The sequence below is a fragment of the Corythoichthys intestinalis genome, chromosome 8 (assembly GCF_030265065.1).
Source record: "Corythoichthys intestinalis isolate RoL2023-P3 chromosome 8, ASM3026506v1, whole genome shotgun sequence".
NCBI classification, from domain to species: Eukaryota; Metazoa; Chordata; class Actinopteri; order Syngnathiformes; family Syngnathidae; genus Corythoichthys; species Corythoichthys intestinalis.
Genome location: NC_080402.1, coordinates 44,597,618 through 44,622,123, shown reverse-complemented (window position 1 = coordinate 44,622,123; position 24,506 = coordinate 44,597,618). Strand labels below are relative to the sequence as shown.

At 40.1% G+C, this 24,506-nt stretch overlaps 1 protein-coding gene across 1 annotated transcript in view; it reads left to right on the top strand.

The window, feature by feature from the left end:
• Nucleotides 1-24,506, top strand: part of grin2ab (glutamate receptor, ionotropic, N-methyl D-aspartate 2A, b) — a 332,876-nt gene that overhangs the window by 287,380 nt on the left and 20,990 nt on the right. Inside the window, exons 12-15 of the mRNA XM_057843566.1 lie at nt 14,371-14,524; nt 17,298-17,423; nt 19,556-19,785; nt 22,439-22,599. Of these exons, the coding sequence (XP_057699549.1) occupies nt 14,371-14,524; nt 17,298-17,423; nt 19,556-19,785; nt 22,439-22,599 (671 nt within the window). The remainder of the gene's footprint in view (nt 1-14,370; nt 14,525-17,297; nt 17,424-19,555; nt 19,786-22,438; nt 22,600-24,506) is intronic.

The following is a 24,506-nucleotide window of genomic DNA, read 5'->3' as shown; positions in this document are numbered from 1 at the left end:
GGGTATCAAAAATTCCGGGACGGTGAGGGGCATAAAAGTTGTATACAGAATTTGGCAAAAATTTACGGTTCCCCGGAAATTTGCCAAAAACTTTCCTATTCATTTTGAATGGAAAAAAAACGCGCGCTTCACAGCCCGAACCGTTAGACCGATCGGCACCGTTCAAGTATCGGCACAACCGGAATTTTCGCGTGACACAGGAAACTTTACAAATGGCCCCGAAAATTTTTCCGTTCGTCCGTAAACGGCAATTTTCCGTGAAAAAAAAAAAAGTTTCAAAATGTATCTAGTCCTACAATTTTTGACCAAATCAAATAATTTGGGCATCAAAAATTCCGGGACGGTGAGGGGCATAAAAGTTGTATACAGAATTTGGAAAAAAATTACGCTTCCTCGGAAATTTGCCAAAAACTATCCCATTCATTTCGAATGGGAAAAGTCCCATTCACTTCCAATGGGATTTCCAATGGAATTTACATTGCATTGATGCCATTGACGGCCATGCATGTCGAATCTACTGATGCCAATGTACTTGGATTCAACTGACTATATAGATGTCGATGCCATTGACTGCCATGGACGTCCAAAATTTTTCCCATTCATTTTCAATGGGGAAAAAACAAAATTACCCCAAATCAACAGAAAATGACCAGATATCAATAGGACGTGTCCCCCAAACTTCCCCAATTCCATTGACGCTTATGAAGGGTGCCGCCATTGACTTACATGGACGTCCAAAATTTTTCCCATTCATTTTCAATGGGGAAAAAACTAAATTTCTCCAAATCAACAGAAAATGACCAGATATCAATAGGACGTATATCCCAAACGTCCCCAATTCCATTGACGCTTATGGGGGGTGCTGCCATTGACGTCCATGGACGTCCAAAATTTTACCCATTCATTTTCAATGGGAAATTTTTTTTTTTCCCCAAATCAACAGAAAATGACTAGATATCAATAGGACCTGTCCCCCAAATGTCCCCGATTGCATTGCTTCTTATGGAGGGTGATGCCATTGACGTCCAGGGACGTCCAAACTTCCCATTCATTTCCAATGGCATTTCTTCATGTTTGTTCATTCTTTTGATGCCAATGTACTTGGATTCCATTGACGGTTATGTAAGTTGATACCATTGACGTCCATGGACGTCCAAAATTTTTCCCATTCATTTTCAATGGGAATTTTTTTTTTTTTCCCAAATCAACAGAAAATGACTAGATATCATTAGGACGTGTCCCCCAAATGTCCCCGATTGCATTGCCGCTTATGGGGGGTGATGCCATTGACGTTCATGGACGTCCAAACTTCCCATTCATTTCCAATGGCATTTCTTCATGTTTGTTCATTTTATTGATGCCAATGTACTTGGATTCCATTGACGCTTATGTAAGTTGATACCATTGACGTCCATGGACGTCCAAAATTTTTCCCATTCATTTTCAATGGGAATTTTTTTTTTTTTCCCCAAATCAACAGAAAATGACTAGATATCATTAGGACGTGTCCCCCAAACTTCCCCGATTCCATTAACAATTATGAAAGGTGCCGCCATTGACGTCCATGGACGTCCAATTCTCCCAATCTTTTCTAATGGCTTTAACTTTGTTTAGTGCCAATGACTGGCATTATGGTCCATTCTATTGATAGACCTGAGTGGGGCTAAGATTTGTATCTCCACAGAGGAAAGACCAAGGTGTGTAATTTCTCCCGAAATTGCAGTTTCTAGTTATTATTATTATGCAATGGTTTCTCCGCGTTTTTTCGGCGCGCCGCGCAGCCCGAACCGTACCACCGATCGGCACCGTTCAAGTATCGACACGACCGGAATTTTCGCGCGACGATGGGAATTTTTCAAACGACCCCGAAAAATTTTTCGTTCGCCCGTAAACGGCGATTTTCCGATTTTTTACAACTTTTTCAAAACGCTACTTGTCCTACAATTTTTGACCAAATCACATAATTTGGACATCAAAAATTCCGGGACGGTGGGGGGCATAAAGATTGTATACAGAATTTGGAAAAAATTTACGGTTCTCCGGATATTTGCCAAAAACTATCCCATTCATTTCCAATGGGAAAAGTTCCCATTCACTTTCAATAGTATTTCCAATGGACTTTACATTGCATTGATGCCATTGACGGCCATGCATGTCGAATCTATTGATGCCAATGTACTTGGATTCATTTGACTATATGGATGTCGATGCCATTGACGGCCATGGACGTCCAAAATTTTTCCCATTCATTTTCAATGGGGAAAAAACTACATTTCCCCAAATCAACAGAAAATGACCAGATATTAATAGGACGTATACCCCAAACGTCCCCAACTCCATTGACGCTTATGGGGGGTGCTGCCATTGACGTCCATGGACGTCCAAAATTTTTCCCATTCATTTTCAATGGGGAAAACACTAAATTTCCCCAAATCATCAGAAAATGACCAGTTATCAATAGTACGTCTCCCCCAAACGTTCCGAACTCCATTGACGCTTATAGGGGGTGCTGCCATTGACGTCCATGGACGTCCAAAAATTTTCCCATTCATTTTCAATGGGGAAAAAACTAAATTTCCCCAAATCAACAGAAAATGACCAGATATTAATAGGACGTATACCCCAAACGTCCCCAATTCCATTTACGCTTATGGAGGGTGATGCCATTGACGTTCATGGACGTCCAAACTTCCCATTCATTTCCAATGGCATTTCTTCATGTTTGTTCATTCTATTGATGCCAATGTACTTGGATTCCATTGACGCCTATGTAAGTTGATACCATTGACGTCCATGGACGTCCAAAATTTTTCCCATTCATTTTCAATGGGAATTTTTTTGTTTTCCCCAAAATCAACAAAAAATGACTAGATATCATTAGGACGTGTCCCCCAAATGTCCCCGATTGCATTGCCGCTTATGGAGGGTGATGCCATTGACGTCCATGGACGTCCAAAATTTCCATTCATTTCCAATGGCATTTCTTCATGTTTGTTCATTCTATTGATGCCAATGTACTTGGATTCCATTGACGCTTATGTAAGTTGATACCATTGACGTCCATGGACGTCCAAAATTTTTCCCATTCATTTTCAATGGGAAATTTTTTTTTTTCCCCAAATCAACAGAAAATGACTAGATATCATTAGGACGTGTCCCCCAAATGTCCCCGATTGCATTGCCGCTTATGGAGGGTGATGCCATTGACGTTCATGGACGTCCAAACTTCCCATTAAATCCCAATGGCATTTCTTCATGTTTGTTCATTCTATTGATGCCAATGTACTTGGATTCCATTGACGCTTATGTAAGTTGATACCATTGACGTCCATGGACGTCCAAAATTTTTCCCATTCATTTTCAATGGGAATTTTTTTTTTTCCCCAAATCAACAGAAAATGACTAGATATCAATAGGACGTGTCCCCCAAATGTCCCCGATTGCATTGCCTCTTATGGAGGGTGATGCCATTGACGGCCACGGACGTCCAAACTTCCCATTCATTTCCAATGGCATTTCTTCATGTTTGTTCATTCTATTGATGCCAATGTACTTGGATTCCATTGACGCTTATGTAAGTTGATACCATTGACGTCCATGGACGTCCAAAATTTTTCCCATTCATTTTCAATGGGAAATTTTTTTTTTTCCCCAAATCAACAGAAAATGACTAGACATCATTAGGACGTGTCCCCCAAATGTCCCCGATTGCATTGCTGCTTATGGAGGGTGATGCCATTGACGTTCATGGACGTCCAAACTTCCCATTCATTTCCAATGGCATTTCTTCATGTTTGTTCATTCTATTGATGCCAATGTACTTGGATTCCATTGACGCTTATGTAAGTTGATACCATTGACGTCCATGGACGTCCAAAATTTTTCCCATTCATTTTCAATGGGAATTTTTTTTTTTTCCCCATATCAACAAAAAATGACCAGATATCAATAGGACGTGTCCCCCAAATGTCCCCGATTGGATTGGCGCTTATGGAGGGTGATGCCATTGACGTCCATGGACGTCCAAACTTCCCATTCATTTCCAATGGCATTTCTTCATGTTTGTTCATTCTATTGATGCCAATGTACTTGGATTCCATTGACGCTTATGTAAGTTGATACCATTGACGTCCATGGACGTCCAAAATTTTTCCCATTCATTTTCAATGGGAATTTTTTTTTTTTCCCCAAATCAACAAAAAATGACCAGATATCAATAGGACGTGTCCCCCAAACTTCTCCAATTCCATTGACGCTTATGAAGGGTGCCGCCATTGACGGCCATGGACGTCCAATTCTCCCAATCTTTTCTAATGGCTTTTACTTTGTTTAGTGCCATTGACTGGCATTATGGTCCATTCTATTGATAGACCTGAGTGGGGCTAAGATTTGTATCTCCACAGAGGAAAGACCAAGGTGTAATTTCTCCCGAAATTGCAGTTTCTAGTTATTATTATTATTATATCATCAAATTATTCTCCGCGTTTTTTCGGCGCGCCGCGCAGCCCGAACCGTACCACCGATCGGCACCATTCAAGTATTGACACGACCGGATTTTTCGCGCGACGCAGGGACTTTTTCAAAATCCCCCGAAAAATTTTCCGTTCGCCCGTAAATGGCAATTTTCTGAAAAAAAAAAAAAAGTTAAAAAATGTATCTAGTCCTACAATTTTTGACCAAATCACATAATTTGGGTATCAAAAATTCCGGGACGATGAGGGGCATAAAAGTTGTATACAGAATTTGGCAAAAATTTACGGTTCCCCGGAAATTTGCCAAAAACTTTCCTATTCATTTTGAATGAAAAAAAAACGCACGCTGCACAGCCCGAACCGTTTGACCGATCGGCACCGTTCAAATATCGGCACGACCGGAATTTTCGCGCAACGATGGGAATTTTTCAAACGGACCCGAAAATTTTTCCCTTCGCCCGTAAACGGCAATTTTCCGGGAAAAAAAAAAAAGTTTCAAAATGTATCTAGTCCTACAATTTTTGACCAAATCACACAATTTGGGCATCAAAAATTCCGGGACGGTGAGGGGCATAAAAGTTGTATACAGAATTTGGAAAAAAATTACGCTTCCTCGGAAATTTGCCAAAAACTATCCCATTCATTTCGAATGGGAAAAGTCCCATTCACTTCCAATGGGATTTCCAATGGAATTTACATTGCATTGATGCCATTGACGGACATGCATGTCGAATCTACTGATGCCAATGTACTTGGATTCAATTGACTATATGGATGTCGATGCCATTGACTGCCATGGACGTCCAAAATTTTTCCCATTCATTTTCAATGGGGGAAAAAACAAAATTACCCCAAATCAACAGAAAATGACCAGATATCAATAGGACGTGTCCCCCAAACTTCCCCAATTCCATTGACGCTTATGAAGGGTGCCGCCATTGACTTACATGGACGTCCAAAATTTTTCCCATTCATTTTCAATGGGGAAAAAACTACATTTCTCCAAATCAACAGAAAATGACCAGATATCAATAGGACGTATACCCCAAACGTCCCCAACTCCATTGACGCTTATGGGGGGTGCTGCCATTGACGTCCATGGACGTCCAAAATTTTACCCATTCATTTTCAATGGGAAATTTTTTTTTTCCCCCAAATCAACAGAAAATGACTAGATATCAATAGGACCTGTCCCCCAAATGTCCCCAATTGCATTGCTGCTTATGGAGGGTGATGCCATTGACGTCCAGGGACGTCCAAACTTCCCATTTATTCCAATGGCATTTCTTCATGTTTGTTCATTCTATTGATGCCAATGTACTTAGATTCCATTGACGCTTATGTAAGTTGATACCATTGACGTCCATAGACGTCCAAAATTTTTCCCATTCATTTTCAATGGGAAATTTTTTTTTTTCCCCAAATCAACAGAAAATGACTAGATATCATTAGGACGTGTCCCCCAAATGTCCCCGATTGCATTACCGCTTATGGGGGGTGATGCCATTGACGTCCATGGACGTCCAAACTTCCCAATCATTTCCAAAGCCATTTCTTCATGTTTGTTCATTCTATTGATGCCAATGTACTTGGATTCCATTGACGCTTATGTAAGTTGATACCATTGACGTCCATGGACGTCCAAAATTTTTCCCATTCATTTTCAATGGGATTTTTTTTTTTTTTCCCAAATCAACAGAAAATGACTAGATATCATTAGGACGTTTCCCCCAAATGTCCCCGATTGCATTGCCGCTTATGGAGGGTGATGCCATTGACGTTCATGGACGTCCAAACTTCCCATTCATTTCCAATGGCATTTCTTCATTTTTGTTCATTTTATTGATGCCAATGTACTTGGATTCCATTGACGCTTATGTAAGTTGATACCATTGACGTCCATGGACGTCCAAAATTTTTCCCATTCAGTTTCAATGGGAAATTTTTTTTTTTCCCCAAATCAACAGAAAATGACTAGATATCATTAGGACGTGTCCCCCAAACTTCCCCGATTCCATTAACAATTATGAAAGGTGCCGCCATTGACGTCCATGGACGTCCAATTCTCCCATTCATTTCTAACGGCTTTTACTTTGTTTTTTGCCAATGACTGGCATTATGATCCATTCTATTGATAGACCTGAGTGGGGCTAAGATCTGTATCTCCACAGAGGAAAGACCAAGGTGTGTAATTTCTCCCGAAATTGCAGTTTCTAGTTATTATTATTATTCAATAATTCTCCGCGTTTTTTTGAGCCAACGCACAGCCCAAACCGTAGCACCGATCGGCACCGTTGAAGTATCGGCACGACCGGAATTTTCGCGTGACGATGGGAATTTTTCAAACCGCCACGAAAAATTTTCCGTTCGCCCGTAAACGGCAATTTTCCGAAAAAAAAAAAAAGTTAAAAAATGTATCTAGTCCTACAATTTTTGACCAAATCACGTAATTTGGGTATCAAAAATTCCGGGACGGTGAGGGGCATAAAAGTTATATACAGAATTTGGCAAAAATTTACGGTTCCCCGGAAATTTGCCAAAAACTTTCCTATTCATTTTGAATGGAAAAAAAACGCGCGCTTCACAGCCCGAACCGTTAGACCGATCGGCACCGTTCAAGTATCGTCACGACCGGAATTTTCGCGTGACACAGGAAACTTTACAAATGGCCCCGAAAATTTTTCCTTTCGTCCGTAAACGGCAATTTTCCGTGAAAAAAAAAAAACTTTCAAAATGTATCTAGTCCTACAATTTTTGACCAAATCACATAATTTGGGCATCAAAAATTCCGGGACGGTGAGGGGCATAAAAGTTGTATACAGAATTTGGAAAAAAATTACGCTTCCTCGGAAATTTGCCAAAAACTATCCCATTCATTTCGAATGGGAAAAGTTCCCATTCACTTCCAATGGGATTTCCAATGGAATTTACATTGCATTGATGCCATTGACGGCCATGCATGTCGAATCTACTGATGCCAATGTACTTGGATTCAATTGACTATATGGATGTCGATGCCATTGTGTCCATGGACGTCCAAAAATTTTCCCATTCATTTTCAATGGGAAAAAAACAAAATTTCCCCAAATCAACAGAAAATGACCAGATATCAATAGGACGTGTCCCCCAAACTTCCCCAATTCCATTGACGCTTATGAAGGGTGCCGCCATTGACTTACATGGACGTCCAAAATTTTTCCCATTCATTTTCAATGGGGAAAAAACTACATTTCTCCAAATCAACAGAAAATGACCAGATATCAATAGGACGTATATCCCAAACGTCCCCAATTCCATTGACGCTTATGGGGGGTGCTGCCATTGACGTCCATGGACGTCCAAAATTTTACCCATTCATTTTCAATGGGAAATTTTTTTTTTTCCCCAAATCAACAGAAAATGACTAGATATCAATAGGACCTGTCCCCCAAATGTCCCCGATTGCATTGCTGCTTATGGAGGGTGATGCCATTGACGTCCAGGGACGTCCAAACTTCCCATTCATTTCCAATGGCATTTCTTCATGTTTGTTCATTCTTTTGATGCCAATGTACTTGGATTCCATTGACGCTTATGTAAGTTGATACCATTGACGTCCATGGACGTCCAAAATTTTTCCCATTCATTTTCAATGGGAATTTTTTTTTTTTCCCCAAATCAACAGAAAATGACTAGATATCAATAGGACGTTTCCCCCAAATGTGCCCGATTGCATTGCTGCTTATGGAGGGTGATGCCATTGACGTCCACGGACGTCCAAACTTCCCATTCATTTCCAATGGCATTTCTTCATGTTTGTTCATTCTATTGATGCCTATGTACTTGGATTCCATTGACGCTTATGTAAGTTGATACCATTGACGTCCATGGACGTCCAAAATTTTTCCCATTCATTTTCAATGGGAATTTTTTTTTTTTCCCAAATCAACAGAAAATGACTAGATATCATTAGGACGTGTCCCCCAAATGTCCCCGATTGCATTGCCGCTTATGGGGGGTGATGCCATTGACGTCCATGGACGTCCAAACTTCCCATTCATTTCCAATGGCATTTCTTCATGTTTGTTCATTCTATTGATGCCTATGTACTTGGATTCCATTGACGCTTATGTAAGTTGATACCATTGACGTCCATGGACGTCCAAAATTTTACCCATTCATTTTCAATGGGAAATTTTTTTTTTTCACCAAATCAACAGAAAATGACTAGATATCAATAGGACCTGACCCCCAAATGTCCCCGATTGCATTGCTGCTTATGGAGGGTGATGCCATTGACGTCCAGGGACGTCCAAACTTCCCATTCATTTCCAATGGCATTTCCTCATGTTTGTTCATTCTTTTGATGCCAATGTAATTGGATTCCATTGTCGCTTATGTAAGTTGATACCATTGACGTCCATGGACGTCCAAAATTTTTCCCATTCATTTTCAATGGGAAATTTTTTTTTTCCCCCAAATAAACAGAAAATGACTAGATATCATTAGGACGTGTCCCCCAAATGTCCCCGATTGCATTGCCGCTTATGGGGGGGTGATGCCATTGACGTCCATGGACGTCCAAACTTCCCATTCATTTCCAAAGGCATTTCTTCATGTTTGTTCATTCTATTGATGCCAATGTACTTGGATTCCATTGACGCTTATGTAAGTTGATACCATTGACGTCCATGGACGTCCAAAATTTTTCCCATTCATTTTCAATGGGATTTTTTTTTTTTTTTCCCAAATCAACAGAAAATGACTAGATATCATTAGGACGTGTCCCCCAAATGTCCCCGATTGCATTGCCGCTTATGGAGGGTGATGCCATTGACGTCCAGGGACGTCCAAACTTCCCATTCATATCCAATGGCATTTCTTCATGTTTGTTCATTCTTTTGATGCCAATGTACTTGGATTCCATTGACGGTTATGTAAGTTGATACCATTGACGTCCATGGACGTCCAAAATTTTTCCCATTCATTTTCAATGGGAAATTTTTTTTTTTCCCCAAATCAACAGAAAATGACTAGATATCATTAGGGCGTGTCCCCCAAATGTCCCCGATTGCATTGCTGCTTATGGAGGGTGATGCCATTGACGTCCACGGACGTCCAAACTTCCCATTAATTTCCAATGGCATTTCTTCATGTTTTTTCATTCTATTGATGCCAATGTACTTGGATTCCATTGACGCTTATGTAAGTTGATACCATTGACGTCCATGGACGTCCAAAATTTTTCCCATTCATTTTCAATGGGAATTTTTTTTTTTTTTCCCAAATCAACAGAAAATGACTAGATATCATTAGGACGTGTCCCCCAAACTTCCCCGATTCCATTAACAATTATGAAAGGTGCCGCCATTGACGTCCATGGACGTCCAATTCTCCCATTCATTTCTAACGGCTTTTACTTTGTTTTTTGCCAATGACTGGCATTATGATCCATTCTATTGATAGACCTGAGTGGGGCTAAGATCTGTATCTCCACAGAGGAAAGACCAAGGTGTGTAATTTCTCCCGAAATTGCAGTTTCTAGTTAATGATGTTGTGCTAACTCAATATACTGTAATCTCAAAAGTTAAAGCCACTCACAAGTGGATATTAACATATCTTTACATTTTAGCAAAAATATGTATGCCACCGTGAACACGTTTATGTTGCAACACTATTTTCTGCATTTCACATTTGTGAATGTCAAAAAAATTGAGGTGGGGCGCTGTCATTACTGTTGTATAATTTTTCACCAAATCTTATTGAAAATGTAATATGTTTTGGCATGTTGATGTTGCAATTAAAATGGCCTTTATTGAGATAGATTTTTTTATATATATCACAAAGCATTAGGACCTGTGTTTGTTATCTATAATTAGTTACAATTACAAATTACTTCTCCCAAAAAGTAATTGAGTTAGTAGCTCAGTTACCTCATTGTAAGAGTAATTAGTTACTCAACAAAGTAACTAGAAGTTACTTTTCATCTTCTACACGTTATTACATTATACATTATTTACATCTTTCACATCAATGTTCATATTAACTGATCGAAGAATACAAACACTATATGCTGTATTTTAGAACATTTAATATTCATTTGGATCAAATATATTACAAATCTGTTAAGAAACCACAAATGTAAACTGACCAATAACCAGTGCAAATCTCTGAAACTGTATGTTAGGTGTACTGCACAACAAGCAGAACACTATCCTTAAATATTCTGTAACGCAACAATATTAAATATTGAAAATAATATGAATAATAGTTTGCGAACGCTACCTTTGAAACTCCCTAGCTCGTCGCCATTATTGCTGTGTTGTTGTGTTTGCCAGAGCGTGCAGTGATGCAGGGCATGATCCGCCCACCTAGCCAATCGTCATCGCATCTGCAACGGCGACACTCCCACCCTTCCCTCCTTCCCCCCTCCCGCTCTGCTCTCTCCAGGCAGGAACCTGATGTGTGACAAAATCAAACAAGTCGAGCTTCATTCAACCAAATTGTTGTAATGCGCGCCTTCACCTCCTAAGTCACGGTAATTGCGTTGCAAAGATGGGGAAAGTAATTCACTGTATTACTCACTATTGAAAAGAATAACGCCGTTACCATATTTTCCGGACTATAAGTCGCACCTGAGTATAAGTCGCACCAGCCAGAAAATGCCCAACAAAGAGGAAAAAAACATATATAAGTCGCACCAGAGTATAAGTCGCATTTTTGGGGGAAATTTACTTGATAAAATCCAAAACATAGAACAGATATGTCATCTTGAAAGGCAATTTAAAATAAAAATACAAAAGAGACCAGCATGCTGAATAAGTGTACACTATGATAATGTTACATGATGCATGAAGAACGAAATGCGAACGTGGCCGGTATGTTAACGTAATATAGCTATTAAGAGTTATTCAGATAACTATAGCATAAAGAACATGCTAATAAGTTTACCAAACCATCAGTGTCACTCCAAAACACCAAAATACCATGTGAAATGATATAATGATGTGTTAATAATTTCGCACATGAGTCGCTCCTGAGTATAAGTCGCACCCCCAGCCAAACTATGAAAAAAACTGCGACTTATAGTCCAAAAAATACAGTATATTCTAACACCATTGTTAAAAACACCGATTAGGACAAACAAAACTAACAGAACACAACAATGCACTTTGGTGAAGACATATCGCCTAGGTATATCGATAGATAGGAGGTAAAAACTGTAACCTATGTACAGTAGAGTAGATCTTTTGATTGATAAGTAGAAAAGATGGGTAGGAATGTTGAGGCTGCAAGTCATACAAGAGACTCCATAGGTCACATAGGAAAATAGGGGATAAGTGAGGAAGGAATTAGAGCTGTTCCAAACGACTAGTTTTCTCCCGATTAGTCAGCCAACTATTTTTACGAATAGTCGATTAATCTAATAACATTTTTTTTTTTTTTTCACTAATTTAGCACTGAAATTTTTGTTGACGCTTTTTTAGTCACAAAAACATTTTGGAACACTTAAATTCTTTATTAAAGTTCAAATAAACATGTAAAGCACAATAATAAATCACAAGTAAACAATGAGGTAAAATGCGGATAGCATTAACTAGTGCAAAAAATGGAATGTAAACAGATTCAGTACACTGACTTCGCCTTTCCAACATGATTCAAAACAATTCTTGAAAAAAAATATCTAGCATTAATATTATAGTATACTATATGTAATAGTATTATAGTAATTAATATAATTATTCATTGCCAATCAGATTTTTCATAAAGGGTGTCATTTTAAAGCTATTCTTAGAGTTGAATCTGAATTCTGAAGTATGTGGGATTAAGTCCAGAAATCGTTATTAATATGACGAGCATGACGTGCTTTTATTTTTGAAATGTTCACCGGAAGTACGTTCGCTAAACCGCTAACCGTAAGCTTTACACTCCACAAAAAAAGTACTTTTCGTCATTACATGTGGTGTCAGTAATTTTTTTTTGTTTGCAAATGCTGTTAACCAGCGATTTTTCATGTTTGAATGTAACCTTTTAACTGCAAGTTTGCGTTTTGGAGAAGACTGACAATGTTTTATAGCAAGCTAAAGTAGGTTGTCTTTTTTCCCCATTAGCCTCAATGTAACAATGCTAACATTATGAGTGTTTAAAATAGATGCGTTTCCTTATTTTGTATGTCTGAACTTTAATCTACGGCGTCTTGATGACCAATAAACATCTGTACTGAAGTCTCATATCCCATCAACACGCAGGCACGCGGTGATAAAACGCCCTCATTTTTATTTACCGTGGGATAAATGGACTCATTGCATATCGCGACAGGCTTAGCAACGTAGATAAAACATGTCGTTAGTTAGTTAGATGGAATTACGATCTGCCAGCTTGTTGTCTCCTGTCGGCTTCCAAAATTACAACTGGGTGACGGCGCTTTAGGTGTTCATTCACAGCCGACGTGCAGCCCAGCTCGGCATTGAAGAGACAGGACACAACAGTGTACCCTCCTTTGTTTCGTTGAAATAAGTCAATGTTTTAGCCACTCTGGTGCGCTTTTTTTGGTATTGTGCCGCTTTCCCCGCTTGCATACCGTGCGTCCGAAATTCTCAACTTTCCACACATATATTTTTTTAACCCTTCATCAACTCGTCGACGCATTTCCATCATCGATGATGTCGACTACGTCAACTGGTCGGGACAGCTCTAGAACGAATATAAGTTGTCAGATAGACAGGATGTAGAATTTGATAAGTAGAATTACTTATAAGTAGGATATTGCAAGTATGTACAGGTAAGTATTGCAGAAAATATTGGACTGTAGAGTGTAAAAATAATATGTATGTCATGTCGCTATTTTCCCTGAAAAACAGCCAAATAGGCACCTCTGCCAGAATAATATAAACATTACAAACAATTCCAAGTGTGATATGCAGCGTAATTAATGCCTCACTGCTTGTTATTTGTTGGCCCAGCACACAGACCTCTTGTACCCAGCCAATAAAAAACATTTCATATTTCACCATGTCAAATCGATCCAAATTCACGATTAATGGGCTCCCCCTGGCCCAGCTTTTTGAACAGCGTCCCAGTCGTAATAAGTCACAGACTACTTCAGAAGCATGCATTACCTCATGAATGTGTATGGAGCCATTGAGAAAGTAATAAAACAACACATCCCTTGAGGAGATGGCGTGGTCTTGGCGTCATGTGTCACGATACGTTCTCTCGGCGGCAAATATGACAAGTGCGTTTTCTTCTTTTTCGTTTGAAAATGCCCCCAAACGCTGACTGACATTCATGCTGATGTTTCACTTCGCTCTACCGGGGAGAGCGCGAGAGAGAAAGAGACAGCGAGAGGAGAGAAAAAGGAAGACTGCATGAGTGCATCCTTCTCCTTCCTTTGGCAGGTGTTAGCGTGCAGTGCTAGGACCCTGGGGGCAGGATCGGCAGAGCGACTCGCATGACCAGATTATCACGATAGTTTGACATTCATAGTATCACAATAGTGATTCCTGATATGATTCTGGGCTCATATTTTGGGTCGGAATGCAAGCATTGTCTGAAAGATAACTGGAAATTTAATTAGTTACTTTATTGAGATTTTCATACTGGCATCACTGTTTCATTTAATTACGCCAATGTAATTAAGTAAATCTGATTATTATTTTTTTTAATTCTTTGAATGAATTCTCTCAATCGCATTTTCAAATGTTAGGACCTTTTTCATTCATCTATCCTGGCGGGGGTGCGAGAGCCTATACCAGCTAATTATGGCCAGTAGGCAGGGTACACCTTGAATTGGTTGCCAGCCAATCACTGTTCTTAACACCTGATAGTGTTAAAAATCGTTCTGTAATACTTCGGACCGTATAATGAACCATTATATATTTTCTCTCTGGTTGAGTATGTCTCTCCTTTTGTCCACCAGGTGGTGTACAAGAAAGCCGCCATGGCCGTGGGCTCTCTGACTATCAACGAGGAGAGGTCAGAGGTCATTGACTTCTCCGTGCCCTTTGTGGAAACGGGCATTAGCGTCATGGTGTCACGCAGCAATGGTACTGTCTCACCTTCAGCCTTCCTTGGTAAGAGCAAACCACTTTTACTCTGCTGGCAGCGACCACCAATACAAAAGATAAGAAATATGAAGTTAACTCCTTGTGAACACACTCATAAGCACAAGTATTGGAAGAACATCTGTTCTTCTCCTCTTTCCATTTCTTTTTCTCCTCATTGACATCAACTCCTATTCCTTTTTTTCCTTTCCGCTCTTCTTTCACCTCTTTGCATTCCCCTCTTCTCCTTTTTTTCCTCTTTTCCTACCCCTCTTCTAAGCCATTTCCTTTTCCTTCTATTCCTTCTCCTCTCCTTCCCGCTTCTTCACTTTCCCATGTTTTTTCTACCCTTCTCTACTTTTCCTGTCTTCTTTATTTCTTTCATTTTTTCCCCATTTTTACCTTTCCTCCTATTACTGTAACTTCCCATTTTCCTCTTTCGCCCCCTCTTCTTACTTGCCTTGCTCTTCACTTATTCTCCATCCTCATTATCCTACATCCCTTCCACTTTTTCTTCCTCTTCCTTCCACACACTCCTAACCTCCCTTTCTTCTTCACTTTCCTACCTATTTTCCTACTCCTCCATTTCCCGATTTTTTGCTCTGATCTCTTTCCTGCTCCTCCTCTTCACCTCCTATTTTTTTCTTACTCTTTCTCTTCTTCCATTTCCCTTTCTCTTGCATTTCTGATTGGTACCTCTGAGATGCTTGAGCCACAAGGAAGAATAACTTCTAGAACTTTTGAGATTCTTGAACCTCTGGGGACTCTGCTAGGACCAAGAAGTTCCTGCTTCTTCGTGTTAGATATGGCTATGGAAAGCTACAACAAACTTCCCGCATTATTGTCCATACAGTGGTACCGCTACTTACGAAATCAACTGGTTCTGGAAGTAGTTTCGCAAACTAGAAAGCTCGTAAACAGACACAATTTTCATGAATGACGTGAAATGAAGTAATCAGTTCCAAGCCTCCCAAAATTCAGACGTAAATCCTTTATAAAGCATAAAAATGCATCAAAACATGTAACATACACATGTTACAATTAGATTGTTGCACAAAAAAAATAAAATGAGAGTTGTATATAATGTAAAAAAAAAAAAAAAAAAAAAAAAACAATAGAATAGGAGTTAATACACTCATGTAAAGCAAATGAAAAAAACATTGTCTGCTTTATCTAAAACTACCCAAACATGTATAGGTTTTCGTATTTTAATGAGGATAGTATGCAATGAAAGAAGGGGGGGGGGACCCTAATGACACCTCTTCTATATTTTGAGGGGGTTTGTATCGGTTTGAGTGGCACTAATTAACTTTGAGGAAGGTGGCAGGAACCCTGCCACACAAAACAAAACTACAAATATGCTGACTGCTTTACGGCATACGTCACTTCCTCGTTTTCTCATTTATTATAAAGACAGAAGTCAATGCTAACGCTTTCGCGCGAATCCTACAAAGATGGCAGAGCGACAAAATAGACAAAAAGTTTTGTCTGAGGAGGAAAAAGAAAGGGAGGCTACCAGGATATAAAGAATAAATAATGGCCTGGCTTTCACTCACTGGTGTGACCCAGTGTGGGGAGGTTAGCGACACCAAGCCACATGGTTGCTAACCATCATATGCTATTGTTTAGCCACAGCTGGATTCATTACCTTATTACTTTTCATCCTTCACATTGCGGCTTGAAACAGAATTATTGTTTAATCCATCTGCAGGTGACATCAAAATTTTACGACACTATGCGGGTGTGCGCTAGTCCTCATGGGAAACGCAGCACTGGTCCTCATTGGAAACACAGTCTTCCTTACAGATCGCCAAAATCGAACAAAATTGAAAAGCAACCAAGTGTTGCTTTAAATTTATAGATCATTTATGGTATCCTAAAGAAAAAAACTGTGTTGGAAAGGCAGAATTTTTTTGTTTGTTTGTTGTTGTTTTTTTAGCGTTTTGGAAAACTAGTGAAGAGTCAAGAAGTGGACTACAAAAAGTAGCTATATTCCTGAGGAAATTGTTTTTTAAATTCAGTTCTTAGGTCATAATGGGTGTCAAAAGAGGGTGATAGTACTTTTAAAGAGTAAAGAGAAGAGACTTGGATAGTAGTTTTGTGGTTGTGGAACATTTGAGGTGACTACAAATACTGAGAACTACAAGTTCCTACATGCAAATAGAACTTTGCACCATTCCACGCCACAGCAGAAGTGGTGGTGGCTTACACTGAGAGGTTGCAAAACATGGTCACTGAGCGATACAAATATCTTTGTGCGTGCATGTGTGTGTGTTGCGGCAGGGTATCAGTGATGGTTCAGTATCTCTGGCGTTCATATTAGAGGCACCTCAGCGCACAATCTCTCAGGGTTGGCTAACCCTAGCAGTCACATACTTAACAGATACACACTCACACAAACATATGCACGCACACACACTTTGTCTGGGTTCAGCATCAGTGTGGGTTTGATCCCCTTTTCCTCCTCCTCCTTCAGCTCGCCTTCTCTGGAGTAATAAGAAATATGCAAATCAACTTCTTCAAAACTACTCTGACTAACTCTTCCTCCTTCCCTTCTCCTCTTCTTTTGCTTCTCTTTTGTTCATCCTCTTCTTTGACTTTATTCGTCCTCCAATTCTCTCATTTTTTCCTACCCTTAATTCTCTTCTGTTTTTCCCATTCCTCCCTCTCCTCATCATTCTTCTTCTTTTTCACCCTCATCATTTTTCTCTTTGTCCTCCTCATTCTCTGGCCTCCTCTTCCTTGTTGTCGCCTTATCCTTATCTTCCTCCTACTCCCCACCCACGACCCCTTCCTGCCTTAGAGCCCTTCAGCGCATCTGTTTGGGTGATGATGTTTGTGATGCTGCTCATCGTAACGGCCATCGCTGTCTTCCTTTTCGAGTTTGTCTCTCCGCTGGGCTTCAACCGCAATTTGGCTCAAGGCAAAGGTATGCACACACACAGACAATCACACACACATAGACGTACAGACACGGAGGAGAGGCAACTGAGCATCTTTCCTTCCTGGCTTGGCCCCCCGGAGGTGCAGCAATGCAGCTATTATTACGCTGACTTTTGGCAAGTGTCTGTTGCTAATACGTTCCCAAAGCGTCCGTACGCCGGCGGAATGAGCCCAGAGTCAATTAGACGATTTTATTTTTAGCCTCATTTGATTTGAATGATGTTTTCCCTTTTTGTTGGAAAAAGTTTCGCCTCATTTGCTAACCCCGGAGGGTAGTTATGGGCAACTTAAAAGCATGCCAAATGAACTACAAAAAAAAAAAAAAAAAGAAAGAAAAAAAAAGTTAATTTTCATCATAGAATTTTAATCTTATAATTCCTATGGTTTAATTTTTTTTTCATTTAATTTGTACTTTTTATAAGTGCAATAGTTTATTTGTTTTAAATATTTCTGTATTTGTATTATTTACTTATTATAAGTCTTTTTCTTTGCCTATTAACGAATTGTTTTAATAATTCTATTTTTTTTTTTTTTTTATAATTTTATTCTTATTCTAATTTTTTTAGTAACTTAATGTAGTGTTTTTAAATTGATGTTTTTAATCACCTTCTAACGAGTGTAAATATTTAATCCTTATTCTGGTGAGTTTTTGTTTTCTGACAGTTTTTGAAAGTTTGAAAAATGTTTATTGTAGCACAGCAATTTCAAATCTAGTATATGACAAAATCACTTGGTCTGATTATATCCCGGGGAGTGGACCGGAGAGTGTTTTTCAATTATGGAGGGAACACACTCCTCAGCCTCCCCGGTAAAGTCGATTCAGGGGTGCTGGAGAGGAGGGTTCTTCGGGAAGTCGAATCTCAAATTCAGGAGGAGCAGTGTGATTTTCGTCCCGGCCGTGGAACAGTGGCTCTACACCCTCGGCAGGGTCCTCGAGGGTGCATGGGAGTTTGCCCAACCAGTCTGCATGTTTTGTAGATCTGGAGAAGGCTTCGACCGTGTGCCTCGGGGAGTCCTGTGGGGGTGCTCCGTGAGGAAGGGGTACCGAGCCCCTTGGTATGGGCTGTTCGGTCCATGTACGACCGGTGTCAGAGTTTGGGCCGCATTGCCAGCAGTGAGTAGAGTTCGTTCCTAGTGAGGGTTGGCGTCCGCCAAAGCTGCCCTTTGTCACCGATTCTGTTCATAATTATTATGGACAGAATTTGTAGGTGCAGCCGAAGTGTTGAGGGCGTCCGGTTTGGTGACCTTAGCATTGCATCTCTGCTTTTTGCAGATGATGTGGTGCCTTTGGCTTCATCAAGCCGCGACCTCCAACTCTCATTTGAGTGGTTCGCAGTCGAGTGTGAAGCGGTTTGGATGAAGATCAGCACCTCCAAATCCAGGACCATGGTCCTCAGTCGGAAAAGGGTGGAGTGCCCTCTCCGGGTTGGGGATGAGATCCTGCCCCAAGTGGAGGAGTTCAAGTATCTTGGGGTCTTGTTCACGAGTGAGGGTAGGAGGGAGCAGGAGATCGACAGGCGGATCGGTGCAGCTTCTGCAGTACTGAGGACACTGCACCGGTCTGTAGTGGTGAAGAAGGAGCTGAGCCGAAAGGCAAAGCTCTCGATTTACCAGTCGATCTACGTCCCTACCCTCACCTATGGTCACGAGCTGTGAGTCGTGACCGAAAGAACAAGATCCCGGATATAAGCGGCCGAAATGAGTTTCCTCCGCTGGGTGTCCGAGCTCTCCCTTAGAGACAGGGGGAGAAGCTCGGTCATCAGGAAGGCACTGGGCGTCTAGCCGCTACTCCTCCGCGTCGAGAGGAACCAGCTGAGGTGGCTCTGGAATCTTGTTCGGATGCCTCCAGGACGCCTCCCTGCAGAGCTGTTCCGGGTATGTCCCACCGGCGGGAGGCCCCGGGGATGACCCAGGACATGCTGGAGAGACTATGTCTCTCGGCTGGCCTGGGAACGCTTTGGGATCGCGCCGGAAGAGCTGGTTGAAGTGGCTGGGAAGACGGAAGTCTGGGCTTCCCTGTTAAAGCTGCTGCCCCCGTGACCCAGATGATGAGATGAGATGAGATGAGAGATGATTATTTCCCAGTACTATGACTCTAATTTTTTTTTTCCTTCTTAGATCCTCATGGTCCGTCGTTCACCATCGGCAAGGCCATTTGGCTGCTGTGGGGTCTGGTCTTCAACAACTCTGTTCCGGTGCAGAACCCCAAAGGCACCACCAGCAAGTTCATTGTGTCTGTGTGGGCCTTCTTTGCTGTCATCTTCTTGGCCTCTTACACTGCCAACCTGGCCGCCTTCATGATCCAGGAGGAATTTGTGGACCAGGTCACCGGACTCTCCGACAAGAAGGTACCATATCCCCTCCGAACATCTCTTTTTAAGCCTAATTGTTCTGGCATTGGTCGAATTCATCGTTGACATTCACACCGCACTTGGTGCTTCATCACATTCACCGAAAATTAAAGCTACGTTCACACCGCAGGGCTTGATGCCCAATTCTAATTTTCGTTAATTCAGATTTTTGGGGTTTACACGTACGTATTTTAATTTTGCAAAAACACATGCAACCCGCTGTATGAACAGAATGTGGCCGGAAAGTGACACGCATGCAAACTACAACTGATCTCACACTTTTTTGCTACCAGGGCCAACCTGATAGCTTCATGTATGGTATCAAGAAGGAAAAGGTTTTTGCTAAACTTTGTCCGCTACCACTCGTTCAAATCTGTTCTTTTTTTTGTAGAACAGTGGTGATGTATTTCATTTGCTGATGATGTATAGGTCAGATATGGTATAGATAGCGTTAAAATTACAGAGGATTCGGATGGCTCCCAAATTTTTTCCACATACGAATGTGGAAAAAATTGCCCAGGCCGGCTTTGAAAAAAACTAAAACAGAATTGGACTGTTTACATTTCATGAAAAAAAAAAAAAAAAAAAAACGATGCTTGTTGCATATGGGCAAAGAAAACGGAATTGATCCCTGCAGTGTGATGATCATAGCCTTACTTTCAACTAAAGAAGTTCAGACCAGTTAGCCTTGATTTTACATCAGAGGAAAAGATGTTTAGATAATTTATCTGTTTAGTCTGTTTTTCTTTAATCTAAAACTTAAATCTAAAAAAATAAAAATTGAAAAAAGATAATTCCATAAAATGTTCACTTTATATAATGTGAAAATGTACAAATAATAATGTATATAATATATAACAATAATAATAATAAAAGGGTCAACTTTATTATTTGAAAACAAAACATTGAGATTGAGAAATGTTTATAAGCTTTTCTTATTACCGTAATGTCCCGAATATAAGGCGCACCCTAATTATAGTTCCCGGGGGGAGGTATTTTGTTGAGGGAACAGCCGGAAAGATAGTTATATTCCGCGGGTTGCATGTGAGACAGACATTGCGACCCTATTTTGTTGCAGCCTAAATGTCAATAAAGCAACGCGGATTAGCTCCGTTGTTTGATACTCCGCCTCCGACTCCTTCCCTAGCTCGCCACAACCGAAACAAAATGGTGACGTCACGTACCGTAATGGTCGACAACGGATCGCCGCATACATTTCTTCAACACAACATGGTCGTGTCAATAAAACAAATCGGTTTATATATATATATATATATATATATATATATTATTTATTTATTTTTTATTTTTTTTTGTCTCCATCCCTCTACCCTTTTATAATGCGCACCATGATTTTACAAGTTGATTTTGTGCAAAAAAGTGCGCGTTATATTCGGGAAATTACGGTATATGGCTAAGAAAATGAAAATGTACCATATTTTCTGCACTATAAGGTGCACCTAAAAGCCTTTTCTCAAAAGAAGACAGTGCGCCTTATAATCCGATGCGCCTTATATATTGATCAATATTATTTTATCATGGCATGACATTCCCTTTAGCGCAGCACCATTTAGTGAATGTATAACACAAACCCAACCACTACTACCACTGCGCCTTAAAATGCGGTGCGCCCTATATATGAAAACAGTTTCAAAATAGGCCATTCATTGAAGGTGCGCCTTATACTACTCCAATGCACCTTATAGTGTTGAAAATACGCTAATTTTTATTCAGGGAAAAATATCAAATAAATAAAAATAAGATATTGACTTTATTCAAATTTGTAAATAAATAAATACAAATGTAAAGTACAAATCCATGATGCGAGTAGGCTCTCTGATTGTGCACCTTCCTCTGTGGGGCAGTTGTTAGAGGAGGTTGTCCATTGAACTAAAAGTGAGTGCTTCAAATCTCAGGTCCACCTGTCCACTGTCCAAGTGTTCAAAAGCAAGACAGTGACTGAACCCTATATTGCTCCCAGGGGGCTGGCAGCAAGGCTCTGAAATCTATTGATGTTGGAATGTTTACATAAATGTTAACTTTCCATCTAAAGCACTTTGTGGTGCTGTCTGTGTAAAATGCGATGTAAGTAAAGTTTTCCCACCTGAGTGTAACTCTTGGTTCTGATTAAACAGTTTCCTAGCACACCTGTACAAATGCACAAACAGACTTTCCAACCACACACCTTTTCACTATACTCATTCTCACATCCCGCTGTACATATTTGGGAGTGCCCACTTGAACAATGGCATGAAGTGCACCCACAAAATAAACCCTTAGCCCAGTTGTCAGCGTTATTGACAAAACACATTAACCAACATAACAACCTAAATACCATAAGGAGCCCATCCTTTAGGTCAAGCTGAAATGTTATGAAAAATTAAAATTAATAACACATTTACTAGAGAATTTTACTCATCATGGACTTCCATGTGTGGTCATTCAGCCACCTCCTCAGAATTGTTGCTAAATTGAAGCATTTTACAAAGCGGAGGGCACGCTCAGTTTAACTTTCATTGGGCAGAACTTTGGCCACTTAGCTTGCAAACACACACACAGTGCAGAAATAAATGAGTGCGTCAGCAGAAGCTTGAAACACTACACAGGACCTACAACAATGCTGATGACTGATCACCTTGTACTTTTGCAGTTTCAGAGTCCCTACTCGTACTCGCCGCCCTTCCGATTCGGCACTGTGCCCAACGGAAGCACGGAGCGCAACATCCGCAAAAACTATCCAGACATGCACCAGTATATGACCAAGTACCACCAGACTGGAGTGCAAGATGCCCTCGTGAGCCTCAAAACCGGGTAAGATTGCCAGAACCAGACTTGAAGAAAAATTAATCGTGTTCTGTTGTTCAAATTGAGTTGTTTAAAATGTTTTAATACTCAGGAGGGAAAAATTTGAAATTAAAGTGTTGGTCTCATGGACTTACACCCCTCAATTCAGTGGTAATGAAAAGTGAAATTGTAGTTTAGTTCATATTGACCCATTTTAAAAATGTACTGGCACATCAATTCTACAGGAAAAAAAGTGGACTTTGACCTGGTTTCTAGTAGCCCTGCTTCAGCTTGAAATGTACTTGAGAATATTTAAGTATTCTTAGTACGTTTCTCTGTAAATCCGGGTCAACTTGACTATCAGTCATGTGAAAAGAAAAGAAATTAAATACATTTCTAATTTCTAGAAAAGATGTATGTCCTCTTCCCTAATTGCCTTGTTATAGACTGAATGGTCTAGTGAAAAGTAAAAGCTGTTGTGACATTAACTCAAAATACAAAAAAAAATTGGAAAAACATTCCAAAAAACAAGGTGACAGTTCGAGACAAAGAATCTTCTAGTGGTCCCCATCCCTCTTGAAACATACGAGAAAAGGTTAAAGGAGCTCTGTACAAAAAAAATATATAGCATCTGGACCAGGGCTTGGACCTTGTTCTCAGACCCCCTGCTTCAATTTCAAATGTTCTGGTATAAAGTTTTAATTTTGTTCTGGTTCAAACTGACCCGGGGCCGTTTACATTTGGACTCTCCAAGAATACAACAAAATACAACGGTGGAATGTATTTATAACGAAGTAAAAGTACTTCCCTACTCTACTTAACTGCATTTTTTGTGGAGCGTATCTGTACAGTGGTACCTCGACATACGATCGCTTCAACACATGATCTTTTCGACATCTGACGTAAAATTTGACTCGCCATTTGTTTCTACATCTGACGACATGCCCGAAGTACGACGACATGACAGCACCGCAGACGGACGCAAGGCAGATCTTCTTGTGGGAGAAATTAACACAGGTTTCAAAAAGGTTGGTACAGGTGGTGAAACAAGGAAAAGGGTGACGCTTACCATTGAAATGAAGATATAAATGATAGAGAATTATGAGCGTGGGGTGCGCATCCATGAACCGGCTCAACAATACAGCCGTAGAATGTCGACTATTTCCACGGTCCTCCTCCAACCACCATTCGCCAGTCTATAGGTTAAGGTGACGATTATTATTGTGGCAACTTTGCCAAAGAAATCGCCAGCTTTGTCAGGTTTTTATCATATATTTCAGAACTTATCCAACACAAAATGCCTACTGTTCGCCGCAGTTGACAGTGTTCTCAACAAAACATTAAAAAGTGAAAGTACACTCTCAACCGCACCCACTCCCTCTCTCTGTCACGTCACGTCACGTCAGCCACACGGTGCGTTCAAGTACACGTCCGCAACATTAGAACCCGATTCGTTACATTATTACAGGAATTATTTGTGTTATTAAATTATTAATTATTCTATGTATTTATTTATAATTTATTTGTTTTGCCATGTGTAATTGCCATTTGTACCGGTAATCATACCAGCAGTATTTATTAATGATTTAGTGTAGGTTTTTGGGCTGACCGTTTCGACTTACAAACAAGGTCCTGGAACGAATTAACTTCGTACGTAGCGGTATCACTGTACTTTACTTGAATACAAACATGAGGTGGTACTTTTTACTTTAAAAACCAATTTTAGAATAGAATAGAATAGAATAGAATAGAATAGAATAGAATAGAATAGAATAGAATAGAATAGAATAGAATAGAATAGAACTTTATTGCCATTGTCAGCAACGAAACAACTTTTACTTTTACAAACTGACTAGTTGCCTTAACAAGATAAATGAAAAAAGTCCATTGTTGCTAGCAATCCAAAAGAAAACCATCATCGTGTCGGATTGTCA